The 17542-nt window shown below is 45.7% G+C and overlaps 1 protein-coding gene across 2 annotated transcripts in view; it reads left to right on the top strand.

The window, feature by feature from the left end:
• Positions 1-17542, top strand: part of Npc1 (NPC intracellular cholesterol transporter 1) — a 46813-nt gene that overhangs the window by 16848 nt on the left and 12423 nt on the right. The window contains exons 4-12 of one of the 2 annotated variants that reach the window (NM_008720.2): positions 306-481; positions 5161-5328; positions 6153-6402; positions 7391-7464; positions 7803-8173; positions 9051-9277; positions 11252-11352; positions 14786-14888; positions 17349-17538. In NM_008720.2, coding sequence (NP_032746.2) covers positions 306-481; positions 5161-5328; positions 6153-6402; positions 7391-7464; positions 7803-8173; positions 9051-9277; positions 11252-11352; positions 14786-14888; positions 17349-17538 — 1660 coding nt within the window. The remainder of the gene's footprint in view (positions 1-305; positions 482-5160; positions 5329-6152; positions 6403-7390; positions 7465-7802; positions 8174-9050; positions 9278-11251; positions 11353-14785; positions 14889-17348; positions 17539-17542) is intronic. The other variant, XM_017317849.2, reaches the window with a different exon arrangement.

Raw genomic sequence — 17542 nt, 5'->3', positions numbered from 1 at the left:
GAGAGCTGCTTTTCCAGAGGACCCGGGTTCAATTCTAAGTTCACAACTGCCTATAACTCCAGGTCTGTAGCTCTGTCTATCTGACACCCTCACACAGACATGTGTGCAAGCAAAACATCAATGCACATAAAATAAAAATAAAAAGAATCTGTGGGTCTGGGGAGAAATAGGATTAAACGTTTTCTGAGTCTACTATGTTTCATGGTAACTTGTCTCCTCTCAATGAATTTTAAATATTCTGTAGCTATGTTACCTTTTTTTAGCTGCTATAGCTGGTCATAAAATATAATTTACTTTTTCTTTAGGTGTCCGTCATGTTTTTATAACCTAATGACCCTGTTTTGTGAGCTAACATGTAGCCCACACCAGAGTCAGTTTCTGAATGTGACAGCAACTGAGGATTATTTTGATCCTAAGACACAGGAGAATAAAACAAATGTAAAGGAATTAGAGTACTTTGTCGGACAGAGCTTCGCGAATGGTGAGTAAACGTAATTCCTTTTCCTTTTAAAAAGCTGGGTCAGGACATTGGGTTGAGTTATACACCTTTTGTTGTTGTCCTAGCAACTGTGTCCTAGTCACAGTTTCAGGACATTGGTCAATGTTTTCCTATATTCTGGGACTTGAACTACAACAATTAAAACTGTCTCCTTAAGTCTTTGTTTTAAAACTCGTCTACTGTGGGGGCTGCAGTGATCGTAGCAGTTAAGTGTGTACACTGCTCTATCAGAGGACCCTCGTTCAGTTCTCAGCACTCATGTCAGGGGCCTTATAACCACAGTTGTAACCTTCGGCCCTGATTCCTCTGGCCTCTGCGGGCACCTGCACTTCCATACATATGCCCACACACAGACCCACACACTCAAACAAAATTAAAAAATAACAAAAGTCTTGGGGCTGGAGAGATGACTCAGCCATTAAGAGCACTGGTTGCTCTGCCAAAGGATCTGGGTTCAATTCCCAGCATCCACATGGCAGCTGACAGCCACCTCTAACTCCAGGCCCAGTGGATCCAGTGTCCTCTTTTGGCTGATGCCCTCTTCTGGCCTTAGCAAGCAATAGACACATAAGGTACACGTACATACATGCTCTCAAAAATAGCCATACATATAAAAGAAATATAAAATCTCAAGAAAGTAGCAAGTATTTTTAGATTGTTTTCTCAAGTTACCATGTGGAAATTTTTCAGTGTATGCAAGCCTACTTGTGTACATTTTAGTAACCATCCCATCATTGGTTCAGACAGACAAGACTTGCTTTTAACCTCAAGAGACAATAGAAATAAAAATTGACAGCAGCCGGGCATGGTGGCACATGCCTTTAATCCCAGCACTTGGGAGGCAGAGGTAGGCAGATTTCTAAGTTCGAGGCCAGCCTGGTCTACAGAGTGAGTTCTAGGACAGCCAGGGCTACACAGAGAAACCCTGTCTTGAAAAACAAAACAAAACAAAAAAATAGTGACAGCAGAGAGAGAAATTTCGATTTGAGAAAATCATTCATCAAAAGAAAAACAGTTACAAGATGAAGAGCACCCCCATACAGCATGAGGAGCACCCCCATACAGCATGAGGAGCACCCCCATACAGCATGAATGACCAAGCCAGCTCAGTCAGTCAGCAGGGTCTCGAGGGAGGGAGTGACGATTGAAAAGAAAAAGACAATTAGACAAACGTTAGAACATGACTCCAGCCAGTGCTGAGGCTGACGCACCTCTATTTTTTTTCGGTCTGCTTTTATACCATTCTAGGTTCTTGCAGAGAATAGGGTCAGTTCTTAGATCAAAGACAAAGTGATTAGACAAGGCAAAGAACAAAGTCCCCTGAGTCCCTGGGTCTGGGGGCTCTCAGGATTACCAAGACAAAAGGGAAGTCCCACATTTGATCCTTGCATCCTATCTGATCCTCCTTCTCCCTCCGAGCGCAGTGACAGATTTCTATAAGCAGCACACAGGCTCTCCATACAGACAGGAGTGAGTATCCCCATACAGACGAGAAGCTCCACCCATCGGTCACCGGAGGAGATCAGAGTTGTGATAAAGAGATCCATCTACTTGCTAGGAAATTATTGAAATCATAGAATTCAAAAAAGAATAAAATACTACAGAAAAGGAACAAATTACAAATGGAAGCGATTGGAACTGAAGACAGATTAATCATTGAAATGGGCTAAAAAACCTAGCAAAGTAGACCTGGCTGAACAAGAAGTGTCTAAGAGCAGTCTAAAAATTAACAGGATCCACCTCCATTACGCCTGGGCTTATACTCAGAGGACTCCAAATCCCCCGCAAGGTACGTGTGCATCTGCATCCTTTGCTGCCTGGTTCACAAGATCTAGGAACTGGAAGCCACCTTGATGCCCATCTGTAGATGAGTGGGTGAAGAAAACGTGGTACGCACGCACAGTGGAGTTCTGTGCAGCTGTAAAGAAAATCGGAATTTTCAAAAAACGGTTGGAGCTAGAAAATAGATTAAGCAAAGTGATCCAAAGCTAAGAGGATGAAAAACTGCATGTTCTGTCACCTCTGCAGATCCTAGGTTGTAGCGCACACACATGCACATACACTCGAGAGCACACACACACATGCACGTACACTCGAGAGCACGTACAGATGTGAGTACAGATGTTAAACTAGAATGAAAAGCAAGAGCGGCTAGAAGAGGTGCTGAAGATGAGCTGGGAACCGGAAGGGAGACAGCGGGAGATTACAGTGCGGGGCAGAGGGTTGGGACAGATGAGGGAAGAGGAGAACGGAAACAGAAAGCATGCTTCGGGACTTTAAAAATGATGCTTAAGTGTACTAGGGTCAATAAGATCAGCAAAGTTGTAGGATATTTAATAACTATATTAGTTCTTATTATGACCCATCCAGCCCCCAATAATAGAGTCAGAGTCCAATGGATTTATTTAATCAGCTTTAGCACAATTACTGTGCCATTACCTCTAAACTATTTTTCTATGCTAGACTGGTCATTTCCCAGCTGCACCCCCCATGTTACTTCCTGGTTGAGTCTCACCTGGGTGATTTCTGCTCCATCAGTCTGAGATACACTTCTCTCCCTAGGCCATGTCCCCTCTAACTGAGACCTCTCTCTCCATCTGCATTTTCCTCTCTCTCTTGTGGATCCTACCTGCAATCCTCAGCCCAGGAACAGAGGTCCCGCCTACCTCTGTTCTCCCCAGTAATTGGCTGTCAGCCACTTTTATTCAACCAATCAGAGAACATAGGCGAGCATAGTTTGCAGAACATCATTTGGTGTGCCTGAGAACTTCCTCTAGGCTGCCACCAGATCTTGGGGGCCAGTATTTAGCATTAGAATACATAGCAGCACCAGACCAACTCCCAACAAAAGACCTATTTAAAAAATGACCCAGCCAGATGTGGTCATGTGGGGTTGGAGGCTGAGGAGGCAAGAGGGTCATGAAGTGGAGGGCAACCTAAAGCACTTCTGTTGGCTCTCACTACAACCAACCAAACAACTTTTAAATCGCTTCATTGGAAATAAGTGCCATTCACAATGTGACACAAATGACAGAATCTTCCAGAAGATTTGATGTAGCAGCCTAAGGAGAGAGTCCTGGGTCAGTGCTCCACATAGCTGTATCATTACAAACCCTTGAGAGATTGGGGTGGGGTGGGGGGCTTGGTCAATGGGGCAATAAAACGAATATATTCATCTATATTTTAGTATGTATATTAAAAGTTGTACAGATTAAAAATACTTGAAAATGTGTACAAGTAAACATAGGGGTGGTTTTTTTCTTTTTCTATCACTTTTAAGGTAAAATATTTCTTGACAAGAAAAGGCAGAAACCAAAAGTGGTTAAAGTCCAAAACCACCCATGAAATACAGACCCTCCAGTGTGTCTGTCCTCGTGCCATGTCAGGTTGGCACAGAGTAAATTTGTCAGTTCCAGCTCTTTGTAAGGGCATGAAGCAATAGGGAGTCAACAGACTGCCCCTCGTGGCTGCTGTAAACGTTTGAAACCATTTGAAAAACAATTTTGCAATACCTGGTGAAACTGAAGATAAATATGCCATTATCTCAATGGGGGGGGGGGGGTGCGCACGACAAGTTCAAATCAAAGTAAATGCTGGAGATGCTGGGGATGGCGAGCCCACGGGGAGCCCCGCCCATCCTGAGAGAATCTTAAGTCAACAGAAAGTTAGCAATAGTTGGGTGGTTTCTTGTCACATGGTTCAGCAGCATGCCTAAGGTGGGTATGTTATGGGATATGTAGTTACATTTCTGGCATTTGGTAAAGTTTGTTTTTGTTTATTTGGGAGTTTTTGTGTGGGCTTGTGGGTGTTATTGTTTTTGAGACAGTCTCAGAATTGGCTCCAAACTCAGTATATCCCAAAGGTTGGCCTTGAACTCCTGATCTCTTATCTCTACATTCTTATCTCTACATGCTAGAATCAAAGGCATGCACCCACGAGCCTTGCTCAAAGTTGTTTTTGATTTTGTGTTTTTAAAGATATCCCCTTGGTGTAGCTTTTTTGCTTGTGGTGTTTTAAAACAGCACACAGAGTAATGAGCTACACTGTGGTGTTTTCTTGTTCTTACATATATAGCAATATATTTTGTTCATATTTGCATCCTTGGTTCAAAAACCCAGTAAGCTCCACGGGATACATCTTGAAACAGAGGGAAGCATGGGGGCTCGTGTCCTCCTCATACTCTAGGGACTGAGGCAGGAGGATTGAGGGCTCCAAACAGAACACATCAGTGCTTACACACAGGAAAATGTCCTTGCCAGCCAGGATGGAGGCCAAGTGGAGTCTGTTCCACCCTTGTCACACTGGCTTGTCACCTGCCTGTCCGGGGTAAGCAGAGACTGTTAGGGGAAGGTGATCCCAGGAGGCTGTCCCGAGTGAGTTGATGTCCTCCTGCATTGTGGTCTCCCCATGCAGAGCTGCTAGGGTGAGCATCTTTCTCCTGACTTACTGAGCGACTCTGTACAATGTGGGTGGGGTTCCTCGGAGCTGTGAGAGCAGTTGTTATCTTTCCTGCTTTGAGTCCCCTTCCTCCCTGTCTTGCAGTGCCCCGGGTTCTAACCTGCTGGCTCCTGTGTGCCAGCACAGAGGCCTTCAGTTCCATCTGGGCGGTGAGTTCAAGCCAGCATAACGTCTCCATCTTTTCCCTTGGGTTCCTCTTTTAGCGATGTACAATGCCTGCCGTGATGTGGAGGCGCCTTCCAGTAACGAGAAGGCCTTAGGACTCTTGTGTGGGAGGGATGCCCGTGCCTGCAATGCCACCAACTGGATTGAGTACATGTTCAATAAAGACAACGGACAAGCGCCATTTACCATCATTCCTGTGTTTTCAGGTAGGGATGGCAGCTCTCAAATTTGCTGAAGTTATTATTTTGCTTTAAAACTCAAGAATCATAGTCAGCTATAGAAACATAAATTCAGAGAGAAAAGTCAGACATGTCCTGTCTGGTTTAACTTGGGAAGGCTGGGTGAGAAAGGAATTGTTCTTAGGGACTGATAATGTTACTAAAACGTGTGTGTGTGTGTGTGTGTGTGTGTGAGAAAAGCTGAGACACTTCTACTGTGGTATTAGACTACCACAGAGGAGGGACGAATCAGGAAGTAGGAGAGAGAAGTGGAGTGCGAGACCCAGCTGGGCAACTTGGAGCCCCTGCCTAAACAGACAGGGGTGTAGCTAGTGGTTGTTCAACACTCGGAGTGGAAGCCAGACACACTGAGGATCCACCTTATATGGTTGGTGGAAGATCAGGGCACACGCTGTACACAGAGTTGCTGACATCACAGCAGGTTAGGGATGGGGAACTTAGCTGAGAGTGCTGGCCTTGGGGCCTTCAGGCTTGCACTGCACAAAACCAGTTGTACACACACCTGCGCTTAGGAGATGCGGGGAAGAGGCAGGAGCTCAGCTATACTCAGCTGCATATGTCATCGGCCAGCCTGGCCTTCGTAAGACATTGTCAGTACCCACCTCACTCCCCCAAAACCCTAAGAGACAGCAACAGGGCATAATGCGTGGTCACACAGCAGCCCTCCGCCCTGGGTGCTCAGCTGTGCCATGCTGTACCCTTGTTGCTTCCCATTGGGTTTGAATGTGAGCAGATACAAAACTTGGAACGTATTCTCAGAGGTTCTAATTCAGCATAATTTCTTCTTGTAGATCTTTCAATCCTTGGGATGGAGCCCATGAGAAATGCCACCAAAGGCTGCAATGAGTCTGTAGATGAGGTCACGGGGCCATGTAGCTGCCAGGACTGCTCCATCGTCTGCGGCCCCAAGCCCCAGCCCCCACCCCCTCCTATGCCCTGGAGGATCTGGGGCTTGGATGCCATGTATGTCATCATGTGGGTCACCTACGTGGCATTTCTGTTTGTGTTTTTTGGAGCACTGTTGGCAGTGTGGTGCCACAGGTAAGCTGCTTGATTGATTGGTTTTCTTCAAGACAAGAACAAAATTGCCCATGTGGCACCCAAGGCTCGCAAGTGACTTTAGTTAATCCAGACAGGGAGTAAATATCAATAGGGCACCATCCCCTGGATGGCTTGTGCCTACAGCTAGTAAATCAGGGTTTGTTTATATATTAACCATTTGAAGAAAATTATGCCGATGTATTCAAAATGGTGTGTGATTTAAGGTACCTTGTAATAGCCAGTCTGTAAACCACATCTGATCAAAATCTAGTTACATGTATCTTGTTTTAAGGCTGTGTGTGTGTGTTTGATCATATGTGTACATATGTGTGCACATGTGCGCCAAAGTCCAATTTGATCAGTTGCCTTCCATTTTGGCTGCTAATACTGTTTCTCCTTAGGCCCGCCCCTGCTCTCCACTGGTGGGTCCTTTGAATCTGTGCTGTTTGCCCCAGGGTGATGGGGGGGGGCTTGCTCCCTCCCCCACCTCCCCATCTCTCTTCTTTGAAATTTACTAATGGGCCCCTTCGTCTGCTCACTCAGTAGTGTACTTTTTACATTTATCCGCTCTGTGGACTGTGTCCAGGATTGGGGCACCGGAGTTCCTCCCCATTGGCTCCAGGGTTCTTTGGCTGGGCTCCCACCCAGGCTCTTCTCTCCCCGAGGCCTGGCATCCATCATTCTGCTCAAGCCGTTTCTGGTCCCTTTGTTAGACATGGCATTGAGGGGCCCTGTCTGGGCACTGGGGTGCTCATTGCTATTAGCAATAAGTTTTCAAAGGATCTAAAAGTGACTCCTGTGGATTCCAACGTGAGGTTACCTGTCAGTACTTTGTCACCTTAATGCCCTCCTAGATCTTTCCGAGGCTGGTGAGCCCAGGCAGGGAAACTGGCGATGGGACAGGGGACAGAGTGAAGAGTGAGCTGCACTGTAACGCTGTAACTAAGTCTGCCATCTCTAAGACACCACCTCTGTGCTTCTGTTTCAGAAGGCGGTACTTTGTGTCTGAGTACACTCCCATTGACAGTAACATCGCCTTTTCTGTGAATAGCAGTGACAAAGGTAGGCATGTTTGCGTAAGTCAGGGGATCTGATTGTGTTGGCCTGAGAGCCTGTGTGAGGCAGTACTATTGCTGAGGACGCAGCCATAGTGAAGGCAGACGTAGCACTTGCCTTCTGGCAGTGACTAGGCATCAGTGAGGTACCTCAGAATTTAAGTAGTTAATGACAGAATTCTGGGCTGAGGTAGGAGTCACAGAAGCTCTGAGGGCAGAGTTGAGTGAAATGAAGTCACCAGAGGGTCTATCCCGAGCAGCCAAGGAGAGCGAGGTAGGCTTTGGGGTTCCCTGTCCATGGCTTTGGGAATGGCTAGTGACCTCCTCTCCTTTCCTCTCCCCCAGGGGAAGCCTCATGCTGTGACCCACTTGGTGCAGCATTTGATGACTGTCTGAGGCGCATGTTCACAAAGTGGGGGGCTTTCTGTGTCCGAAATCCCACCTGCATCATTTTCTTCTCATTGGCCTTCATCACTGTGTGCTCTTCTGGCCTGGTATTTGTCCAGGTCACCACCAATCCTGTAGAGCTCTGGTCAGCCCCTCACAGTCAGGCCCGCTTGGAAAAGGAGTACTTTGACAAGCACTTTGGGCCTTTCTTTCGCACGGAGCAGCTTATCATCCAGGCCCCCAACACCAGTGTTCATATCTACGAACCGTACCCCGCAGGAGCCGATGTGCCCTTCGGGCCTCCATTGAACAAAGAGATTCTGCACCAGGTAAGCTGCCATTCCGGTCATTGTTCCAAGGACACTGGTGATTTGTTCTTTTTATTTCTGTTGTGATAACCAACCTGACCCAAAGCCACATAGGGAAAGAAAGCCTGATGTGGCTTAAAGTTGCAGAACGCACAGTTCGTCACTAAGGAAAGTCAAGCAGGAATGCAAGGCAGGAACTTGAAGGCAGCCTGCTTGCTTTTCCACACAGCGTTACTCCCAGTGAGTTCCAAGGGACTCACATCACAGCCTAACAAGTACAGCAGGAACTGTTGGGTGCTACTTGGTAGTTGTCAGGTAGGCTTATGCTCAGCTAGCTTCCTTACTATAAAGTTTAGGACCACCTGCCTAGGGAATGGTGCTGCCCACAGGGGCATGAGCCATTCTATATTATTAATAATTAAAGACTGTCCCCTACCCATATGGCCACAGGCCAATCTGACCAAGGCAATTTTTCAATTTTTCTTCCTAGATAATATTCTCTATCAGAAAATACACACACACACACGCACACACATACACACAAATGGTCACAGGGCAGAGCAAGGCAGGGAGTGGTATTTTTTGGCAAGGGACAATGTCGAGAAGACTAGAAATTTGATTCAAAGCTGGAGCCTTGTTGGTGGACACTGGAATAGGGTGAGGGATGATTTTTTGGTCTCCTGTTCATATCATGGTCATGATGTCTCCGTCCCAGACTCTGCAAACCAGACTTCTTCACCCCGGGGCCTTTGGCTCTCACCAGCCTGTTGAATACTGTTCCCCAATCCTAGGAAGTATGCCCTCCGAGCATCCTTCTCGCCCGCGTTCTCCGGCAGGGCTGGTTAGTGAAGGGCCGAGGAATCCTTTTCTGGGTTTGCTTACTTTCCAAATCCTTCAGGTTCTGGACTTACAGATCGCCATTGAAAGCATCACCGCATCTTACAACAATGAAACCGTGACACTGCAGGACATCTGTGTGGCCCCCCTCTCTCCATACAACAAGAACTGCACCATTATGAGTGTGTTAAATTACTTCCAGAACAGCCATGCGGTGCTGGACAGCCAAGTAGGCGACGACTTCTATATCTACGCTGATTACCACACACACTTTCTGTACTGTGTACGGTAAGTGGCGCGGCCATTCATATGCCCTCTCGGTATTTGAGAACTTCTGTTACTTACTCTGTCCATACATATGGAGACCCAGTAGATGGAACCAGATGTGCATCGAGAAAATCATGTCCTAATAGAAGAGACCAACAATATAGAAATAAATCATGTATGTTACTTCCCAGTAGGCGCACATTCTGGAAACATTATTGTTAGTTTAGTGCAAACATCATACTGTGTATTTACCCTGTGATCACATATTACCCTGTGCGACCTTCTCCTGTAGCTCATCTGCCATCGAGAGAAGTGGTTGTGTGGTATATGACATCTGTCATGTCAGGTGGAGACAGGCTGCGAGGAGGACACCAAGGCTGAGAAGAAAAGGCTTGGGTTTGTGTTGCTGTAGCACGGAGAGTGCACAGGGGAAGGAAAGGGAAGCTTGTGGCTGTGAGAGGAACGTGTCCAGGCAGCATGAGTAGCAAATGCAGAGGCCCTGGGGGAGGCGCTTTCTCCATGAGTGTGTGTACCAGGTACCTCTCGGCCTCCAAAGGAGCCCGTTGCAGTGTTTCTTGTTCTTCAGATAGAGCTCTCTGTCATTGTGGTTAACTAGCTTGACTGCATGCGGCCTCCCTTTTATACGTAATGATACTTAGACGCATCATTAAAGAGGAAAGGGATGCACACACCAATGTGGTGGGTAAAGACGGAAGGGGATGCCCATGCCAATGCAGTGGGTAAAGAAAGACGAAAGGGGGTGCACACGTCAATGTGGTGGGTACAGAAAGACGAAAAGGGATGCCCATGCCAATGCGGTGGGTGTACTTACGTGCTTTCACATCAAGAATGAAATCTTGGGTGGACATTGGCCATGGGAGAACAGACCATCTTCAAAGCCTTTCAGAGTTGGTCAGTATTTTGATTTTACAATAATCAATAGAGTATTCTCATAAATACATAGTATAAAAGGACAGAGGTTTTTTGGAGCAGTTAGAAATTGTTGGAAATTCTGACTTAATGCCAAGCCATGGTTCTTTTAACAAATTTTATGAAACTTTTCAAGCATTAGTTTTGAAAATCAAATCATTTTAATACAATATACTCCAAATATATACTATTATAATTTGATACATGGTGGGGAATGATCTGGACAGAAATACTCAAAGGTTTTATTTTCCTTAGAAGAGCAAAAAACTGTGTGCGCAGTAAAATACTGCAGTCTGTAACATGCAGGAGTCTTGGGTCAGGCTCTGTCTGTTGGTCTGTTTGCTATGCCAAGTGTACACATGTCCAGAACCCAGGCTGCAGTGAAGTCGCACATTACATCAAGACATGAGGGAGCACTACCACAAACACATTGGATTCTTTTTTTTCTTTAAGATTTATTTATTTATATGTAAGTACACTGTAGCTGTCTTCAGACACTCCAGAAGAGGGAGTCAGATCTCGTTACAGATGGTTGTGAGCCACCATGTGGTTGCTGGGATTTGAACTCCGGACCTTCGGAAGAGCAGTCGGGTGCTCTTACCCACTGAGTTATCTCACCAGCCCCACATTGGATTCTTTATGCGTTTGGTTTTTTAATAACTTTGGTAGTTGAAAGTTTACAAACTTTTATTGTTGACGGGTTTTTTTGTACCCCCCACATTTATTTGACCCCATGTGGACTCAACAACCCACAGGTTAATTGTCTGCCATGTACAACCTCCTTCTCCCAATTCTTCCTCAGAGAGCCAGGTGGGTCTCATGGTGGCCAGCTGCCCCTTCACCTTTCATCCTGTCTATACAACCAGCATCATGTGTCGCTGGCCTCACTGGGGTGATAGCTACTCCTGACTGGTGCCCAGTGACTTGATTTCCTGGGGTGTGTGACTGCTCTGTATTCACTAAGGAACCAGCGTGTACTCAGAGTGCAGATATGCCATGCATTCTGAGTTTAGGTTGGTGTGATGACTTGGAGGTCCTAATGATGTTTTTCTGAACTTTTGGCAGGGCTCCCGCCTCCTTGAATGATACGAGTTTGCTCCACGGTCCTTGCCTGGGTACATTTGGAGGACCGGTGTTCCCGTGGCTTGTGTTGGGTGGCTATGATGGTAAGAAGTCCTTGTTCCACAGTGCTGTCCTGGTTCTAGCCTTAGCCAGCAAGGGTGCTTACTAAATTCAGAAAATGGGTAGTCTTAGTCCCCTATCTGTTGAGTCCCCACAATTTCTCCTTTAGCTTTGGATTTTAATTTTATCCTGAATTTTAAAAAAGTGAGCCAGGTGTGGAGGTACATTCCTAATAGACAGCATTCAGGAGGTATAAGCAGGAGGATCATTGGTGCGGTAAATCTCCAACCCAAATAAGCCTGAGCAATGGAAACACAACTCAATTAGTATGAATACATGCTGTGCACCTAGACTGAGCAGATCTACCACTACACTGCCATCTTCCCCATCTATGAGACCCCTTACAACTTGCGGTTTCTCCAGGCTAAGTGCTTCTGCTCCACCCTCCTCCTCCTCCTCCTCCTCCTCGGCCATCCTCTCTCTCCTTTTCTCCCCAAACCTTCAGCTCCACCTTCCCCTCTTTCTCCACCCAACCACCAACTCTAGCCTTTATTTTATATACTAAGTGGGAAGCAGGTTTACAGGGGATCACCTGACTCACTACTTGTTCAAAGCCCCTCACAGGAGAACAGAATTAGCATCAAATATAATTAGCCCCAGGGCTATCCGCAACAGATTGTGAGTTTGCTACTTGCCTAGGCTGCATAGTGAGACCAGACAGTGTCTCAACAAAGCAAGGAAGCAACCCACACCAGTCAAGACAGTGGACACCCAGAGTGGAAGGGCTGCTGCTGCTCGCTTGCTGCTTCCTGTGGTCCTGCTTTGGGCATAGATCTTGCTAGGTGAACATCTGCAATTGCTGCCAGCCAAACAGGTTTTTCTCCCACTGCTAGAGAGGCCAGATAGCTTTTGTTCCCTCGATCCCTGCCACGGGAGAAGTTGTGATTTGTGTTCTGCCTTATAAAAAGCTCAGTGTCATATGAAGCTCTTTTTTGCTGGGTAGTGGTGGCTCAAGCCTTGGAAGGCAGAGGCAGAGGCAGGTGGATCTCTGAGTTCTAGGCCAGCCTGGTCCATAGAGCGAGTTTTAGGTTAGCCAGGGATACAGAGAGAGACCTTATTTGTGTGTAGGGAGCCCTTTCTTATGGGGGGTGGGGGATGTCAGTACCTGGCCTTCCCACCAGGAAAATGGGTCTGGGTTTTTATTCCTTCCATCAGAATAAACTCCAGGAAATCAAAGATGGGTATGTGAAAAATGAAACTATTAAAGAATTGGAAGAAAACATAGGACAGACTTTTAAAAATAATTTTTAAGATGGAGTATGCATTTATAAGAAACAAAGATAACACAAAAGCTACAAAAGGAAAGATTGAATTTGACTGAGATTTTAAAGTCATGTAGTTTGTTTGAAGGCAAGAGGAAAATTCATTTTTAGTACCTTTCTGGCTACAGGGAGCTATTTTTTTCTCGATAAAATTTGTTTGCTTCCTTTGAAAAAAATTAAAAGTAAATGGCAGGGGGCCTAGAGAGCTGGCTCAATGAGTCAGAGCACTGACTGCTCTTCCAGAGGTCCTGAGTTCAAATCCCAGCAACCACATGGAGGCTCACAACCATCTGTAATGGGATCTGATGCCCTTTTCTGGTGCTTCTGAAGACAGCTACAGTGTACTCACATAAAATAAATAATTCTTTAAAAAAAAAGTTAACAAGAAACTGCATACATGCACACACAAACGTATAACTACTTATAACAGACAACATTCTACTATTAATAAAAAAGAGCTGTATGGTGAGGAAGGGGATCAAGTTTTAAAGTACATGGAAGTTGAAAGAAGCAATATAGGTGCTGTGTGCCATGGCACTAACTGAGTGTGTCTGTGTGTGTGTGTGTGTGTGTGTGTGTCTCAAGTGGCAGGGTGAGGACAGAGTGCCTGTTTGTGTGTACAGAGGCCAGAGGAGGACCTCAGGTGTCCTGCCCCATCGCTGCCTCCTTTATTCCTTTGAGACGGAGTCTCTCACTGAAGCTGGAGCTACGCTGGTGGCCAGCAAGCTTCAGAGATCCTCCTTTGTCCCCATACAATGCTGGGTAACAGGCGGGATGAGTGACCTATTCCCACCTTCTTAGGGGGTTCTGGAGTCCAAACTCAGGTCTTCGTGTTTGTACAGCAAGTGTGTCTCACCTGCTAAGCCATCTCTGCAGCCTCACAGATGCCTTTAGTTATATAAGGAAATATTCATGTTCACCCTTTTTGTGAAGTGCATCTCACTTCTGTCTTTGTACAGAACTGGCATAGGCCAGATACTGAGAAAACATAGCAAGGGCTGGCTAGTTACTAGACTGGAAGCCCCAGGCAGGAATGGCTACTTTTGTATCTACAGCTCATGAAATAAAGCCTGGCCCAAGGTAGGACTCAGTTACTATTTTGTTAAATACAGGATCAAAACTTTGGAGGGAATTTTGACAGAACTTATCAAAAATTATATATGTCCGTAGTTTTCACTCAAAGATGACAGGTAAAAATTGATTCTACAGATATGAGATGTATATATTAAAATTTTGTAGGGCCTTTATTTTGTTTGTAATTTTTAAAACTTGGAAAGATCTCCAGTAGTGCGGACCTGGTTAAATTATCCTGGAATATATGGTACTGCAGAAAAGAGTAAGCACACATTCTATGTCTTTATGGACAGAGCAGTCTCTTTAAGATACGATTTTCTGTTTTGAGTTTTATTTTGTGTTTGGAGACAGGACCTTGCTCTGTAGCTCAGGGTGACCTAGAACTTGGCCAGGTGACCCTGGCTAGCTACAACTTTACCTTCCTTAGTCTCCAAAGTCCTGAGGTGTGTGACACAGTAAGCTTATACTGTTGTAGAGCAGATGTTCTTTTGTGAAAGAGGCAAAGGGAGAAGACACTCGTGTGTTTGCCTGGTGTGCAGCAAAAGCATCCATAGCCGACTGCTTACGTCTTGAAGAGAACTAAGAATAGAAGGAAAATTTGAAACGGATTTGGAAAATTTGAAGTTGTACAATGCTCATTTGCCAGGCATGGTAGCACAGGCCTTCGATCGCAGCACTGGGAGGCAGAGGCAGGTGGATCTTTGTGAGTTTGAGGACAGCCAGGGCTATAGAGAGACCCTGTGTGAGATACAGAGAGACGAGAAGAGGATGGATCAGCATGGGGGTGTGGTGGGGGGCAGGGGAGATCATTTAGCCCATCATGTGAAATTAATAAAAATATGTAGAAGAAGAAACTAAACAAGAATTGATTCCTAGCTTGTCAGAGTGGAAAGGTTAGTCTTCCTGAATAACGGATGCCAGAATCCTTTGCATTTACTAGCTGGAATAGCACAGACCAGTTCTGTGCCAGCCACTCACTGAGTCAGGAAACCAGAGGCAGCGGTGGAGTGTAGGGCGACTCATGTTTATCTGACTTTGCATTCTGATACTTGGTTTTTTGATGTCATATTTTGCTTTCCAGATCAGAACTACAACAATGCCACCGCGCTTGTGATCACCTTCCCCGTGAATAATTACTACAATGACACAGAGAGGCTCCAGAGGGCCTGGGCCTGGGAGAAAGAGTGAGTCACTCATGGGGCTGGACCTGGGCAGCGCGGGCACTTACTTGGACCTCACTCTGAGAGCCGGGTTCCAGGATCCTTTGCACTTGGTAGGAGCTATGCTAAGAAGTCCTTGAACAGATTGCCTAGACGCAGAGGGCTTAAGCAGGCACCCGGGAATACAGAAGCATTGGTAAAGCGTACAGGCCGCTCGCTCATTCTGAGTATCCCACTTAAGGCCTCAGCGATAGACGGTTTTGATTATGTTAGGATAAATGCTGTTCCCTTTAGCTGTCTGGTGCACCCCGTCTCAGCCTCTCACCCACAGCAGTAGGCAGCCACAGATCTTTTTGTCCTGTGTTATTTTTATGCTGTGAATGTTACGTGAATATGGTTATGTATGGGGACGTTCATGGCTGGCTTCCTCTGCTTACCATAATGTGTCCAGGTTGTGACATGTTGACGCTGTACTTCTCATTTTGTCCAAATGCCCCACTGCATATCACTCTACCTCATCTTATCCATGCATTTGTCATCCACATCTAGTTGGGCTGCCTCTGTCTTTTGGCTATCACAGAGAACGGCTCTGTGCGTGTCTGTATACACGTTTTTATTATCCATGCATTTGTCATCCACATACAGTTGGGCTGCCTCTGTCTTTTGGCTATCACAGAGAACAACTCTGTGCGTGTCTGTATACACATTTTTGCCAGGCATGGTTTCATTTCCTTTGGAGATATATGTATCTGTAGGAGTAGAATCACTGCATCTTAGAATAACTCTGCGCTAACCATCTGAAGACCTGATTGACAATTTCCCACCGTGTGGTGACACCAGTCTGTGCTTGCGTGCTTTGTCAGGCATCCCAGCTGTCCCGATGGATGACACTGGGTTACTTACGCTTTCTAATTTCCTTTTTGTGTTTTAGACAGTCCTGTGTGGCAGAGGCTGGCCTTGAACTTCTGATCCTCTAGGATTACAGGCGTGCTGCCCCACCATGTCCTGTTCATGCAGTGCTGGGGACAGAACCTAGGGCTTTGTGCGTGCTCACTCAGTGTTCCACTATGGGAGCAACGGCCTCAGCCCTGGGATTTGCATTTTCTTGATGATTAAAAATTTTAAGCTTTTTTTGTTTTGTTTTGTTTGTTTTTTAAGACAGGGTTTCTCTGTATAGCCTGGCTGTCCTGGAGCTCACTTTGTAGACCAGGCTGGCCTCGAACTCAGAAATCCGCCTGCCTCTGCCTCCCGAGTGAAGCATCTTTTTATAAACTTATTCTCCATATCCTTTGCCCATTTTACTTGGATAATTTGTGCTTCTTCTACTTAGAGTTATAAAATTTTGTTACATATCCCTTATCAGATACATGACTTCAAGATTTTTTTCCTCTATTTCTATGGTCCCTCCCCTTTGGGTTGTTTTTCATTTTGAAGTTCAGTTTCCATCCTTCTGTTGCCTGTGTGTTTGGTGGGTCTATGGCTTGACAGGAGCTTTAGTCTTGTGTATTATTTTGAGAATTTTATAATTTTAAGTCCTCTTATTTTGGCCTTTCAAAGCCAGGCCCCAGCACGATAGGCAAACGCTCTGCTGTGGAGCTGGCTGCCCTTGGTTTTTTGAGACCAGGTCCTGCCAGCCTTTGTCAGGTCCAGGTCGTTCACTTTTGTCCATGGTGTGAGGTAAGGGTCCAGCTTCATTCTTTGCACACAGCTGCCCATCTATGGTTTTAACCATTTGCTGGAAAGATTTTTCCCTGTACTGTTGAGTGGTCATAGTGTACTTACCAGAAGTCAGTCCTTCAGACACATGTGTCTGTAGTTCTTACTTCTGAGCATTTCTGTCTATCTGCCCTTGTGCCGGGGTCATGCTTTCTGGATTACTGTGATAATTTGGAATTAGAAAATATAATTTTACTTTGTTCGTCTCAGCACTGTTATGACTGCTTGGGGCCCTAATTGTATGGGAGTTTGAGAAGTGCCTGATCATTTCCTGTAAAGAAATCAGACTGTGTCTGACAGATTGTGTTCGACTTAGATGTCCATCTTTTTTGTTCCATGTACATATATATATATATATATTCATTCACATGTGTTCCATTTCAGTCTAACATAGCACTGCATGCCAGTGATCCTAGTACGCAGAGACTGAGGCAGGAGGATCACGTTAGCTCAGAAATTCTAGACCAGCTTGGGCACATAGTGAGACAGGTCTCTGAAAACAGGCAGGACAGAACACAATGAGCCAATTTTAAACACGTTCTAAACTATAAACAATTTCAGGGCTAGGGTTACAGCTTTGAGGTTGAGAGCTTGCCTTAGAGGGCCCAGGGGCTTGTGTTTTATCCCCAGCACCTCCATCAAGGGTGGGGCAGTCAGCCTGACTCCTGGGCTGGGGCCAAGCAGGATGGCCTTTGTGTCCTAAGTGTCGAAACACTCCTCTAGCCTGTCATTTTTAATTAAAAATATAAAAATGTGCTTATTCTTTAGGTTTATTAGTTTTGTGAAAAACTACAAGAATCCAAATCTGACCATTTCTTTCACTGCTGAGCGAAGCATCGAAGATGAGCTCAATCGGGAAAGTAACAGTGACGTGTTCACCGTCATCATCAGCTACGTCGTGATGTTTCTGTACATTTCCCTCGCCCTGGGTCACATCCAGAGCTGCAGCAGGCTCCTGGTGA

This window comes from Mus musculus, chromosome 18, assembly GCF_000001635.26.
Source record: "Mus musculus strain C57BL/6J chromosome 18, GRCm38.p6 C57BL/6J".
In the NCBI taxonomy this organism is placed as follows: Eukaryota; Metazoa; Chordata; class Mammalia; order Rodentia; family Muridae; genus Mus; species Mus musculus.
This window is presented reverse-complemented; position numbering and strand designations above follow the sequence as displayed.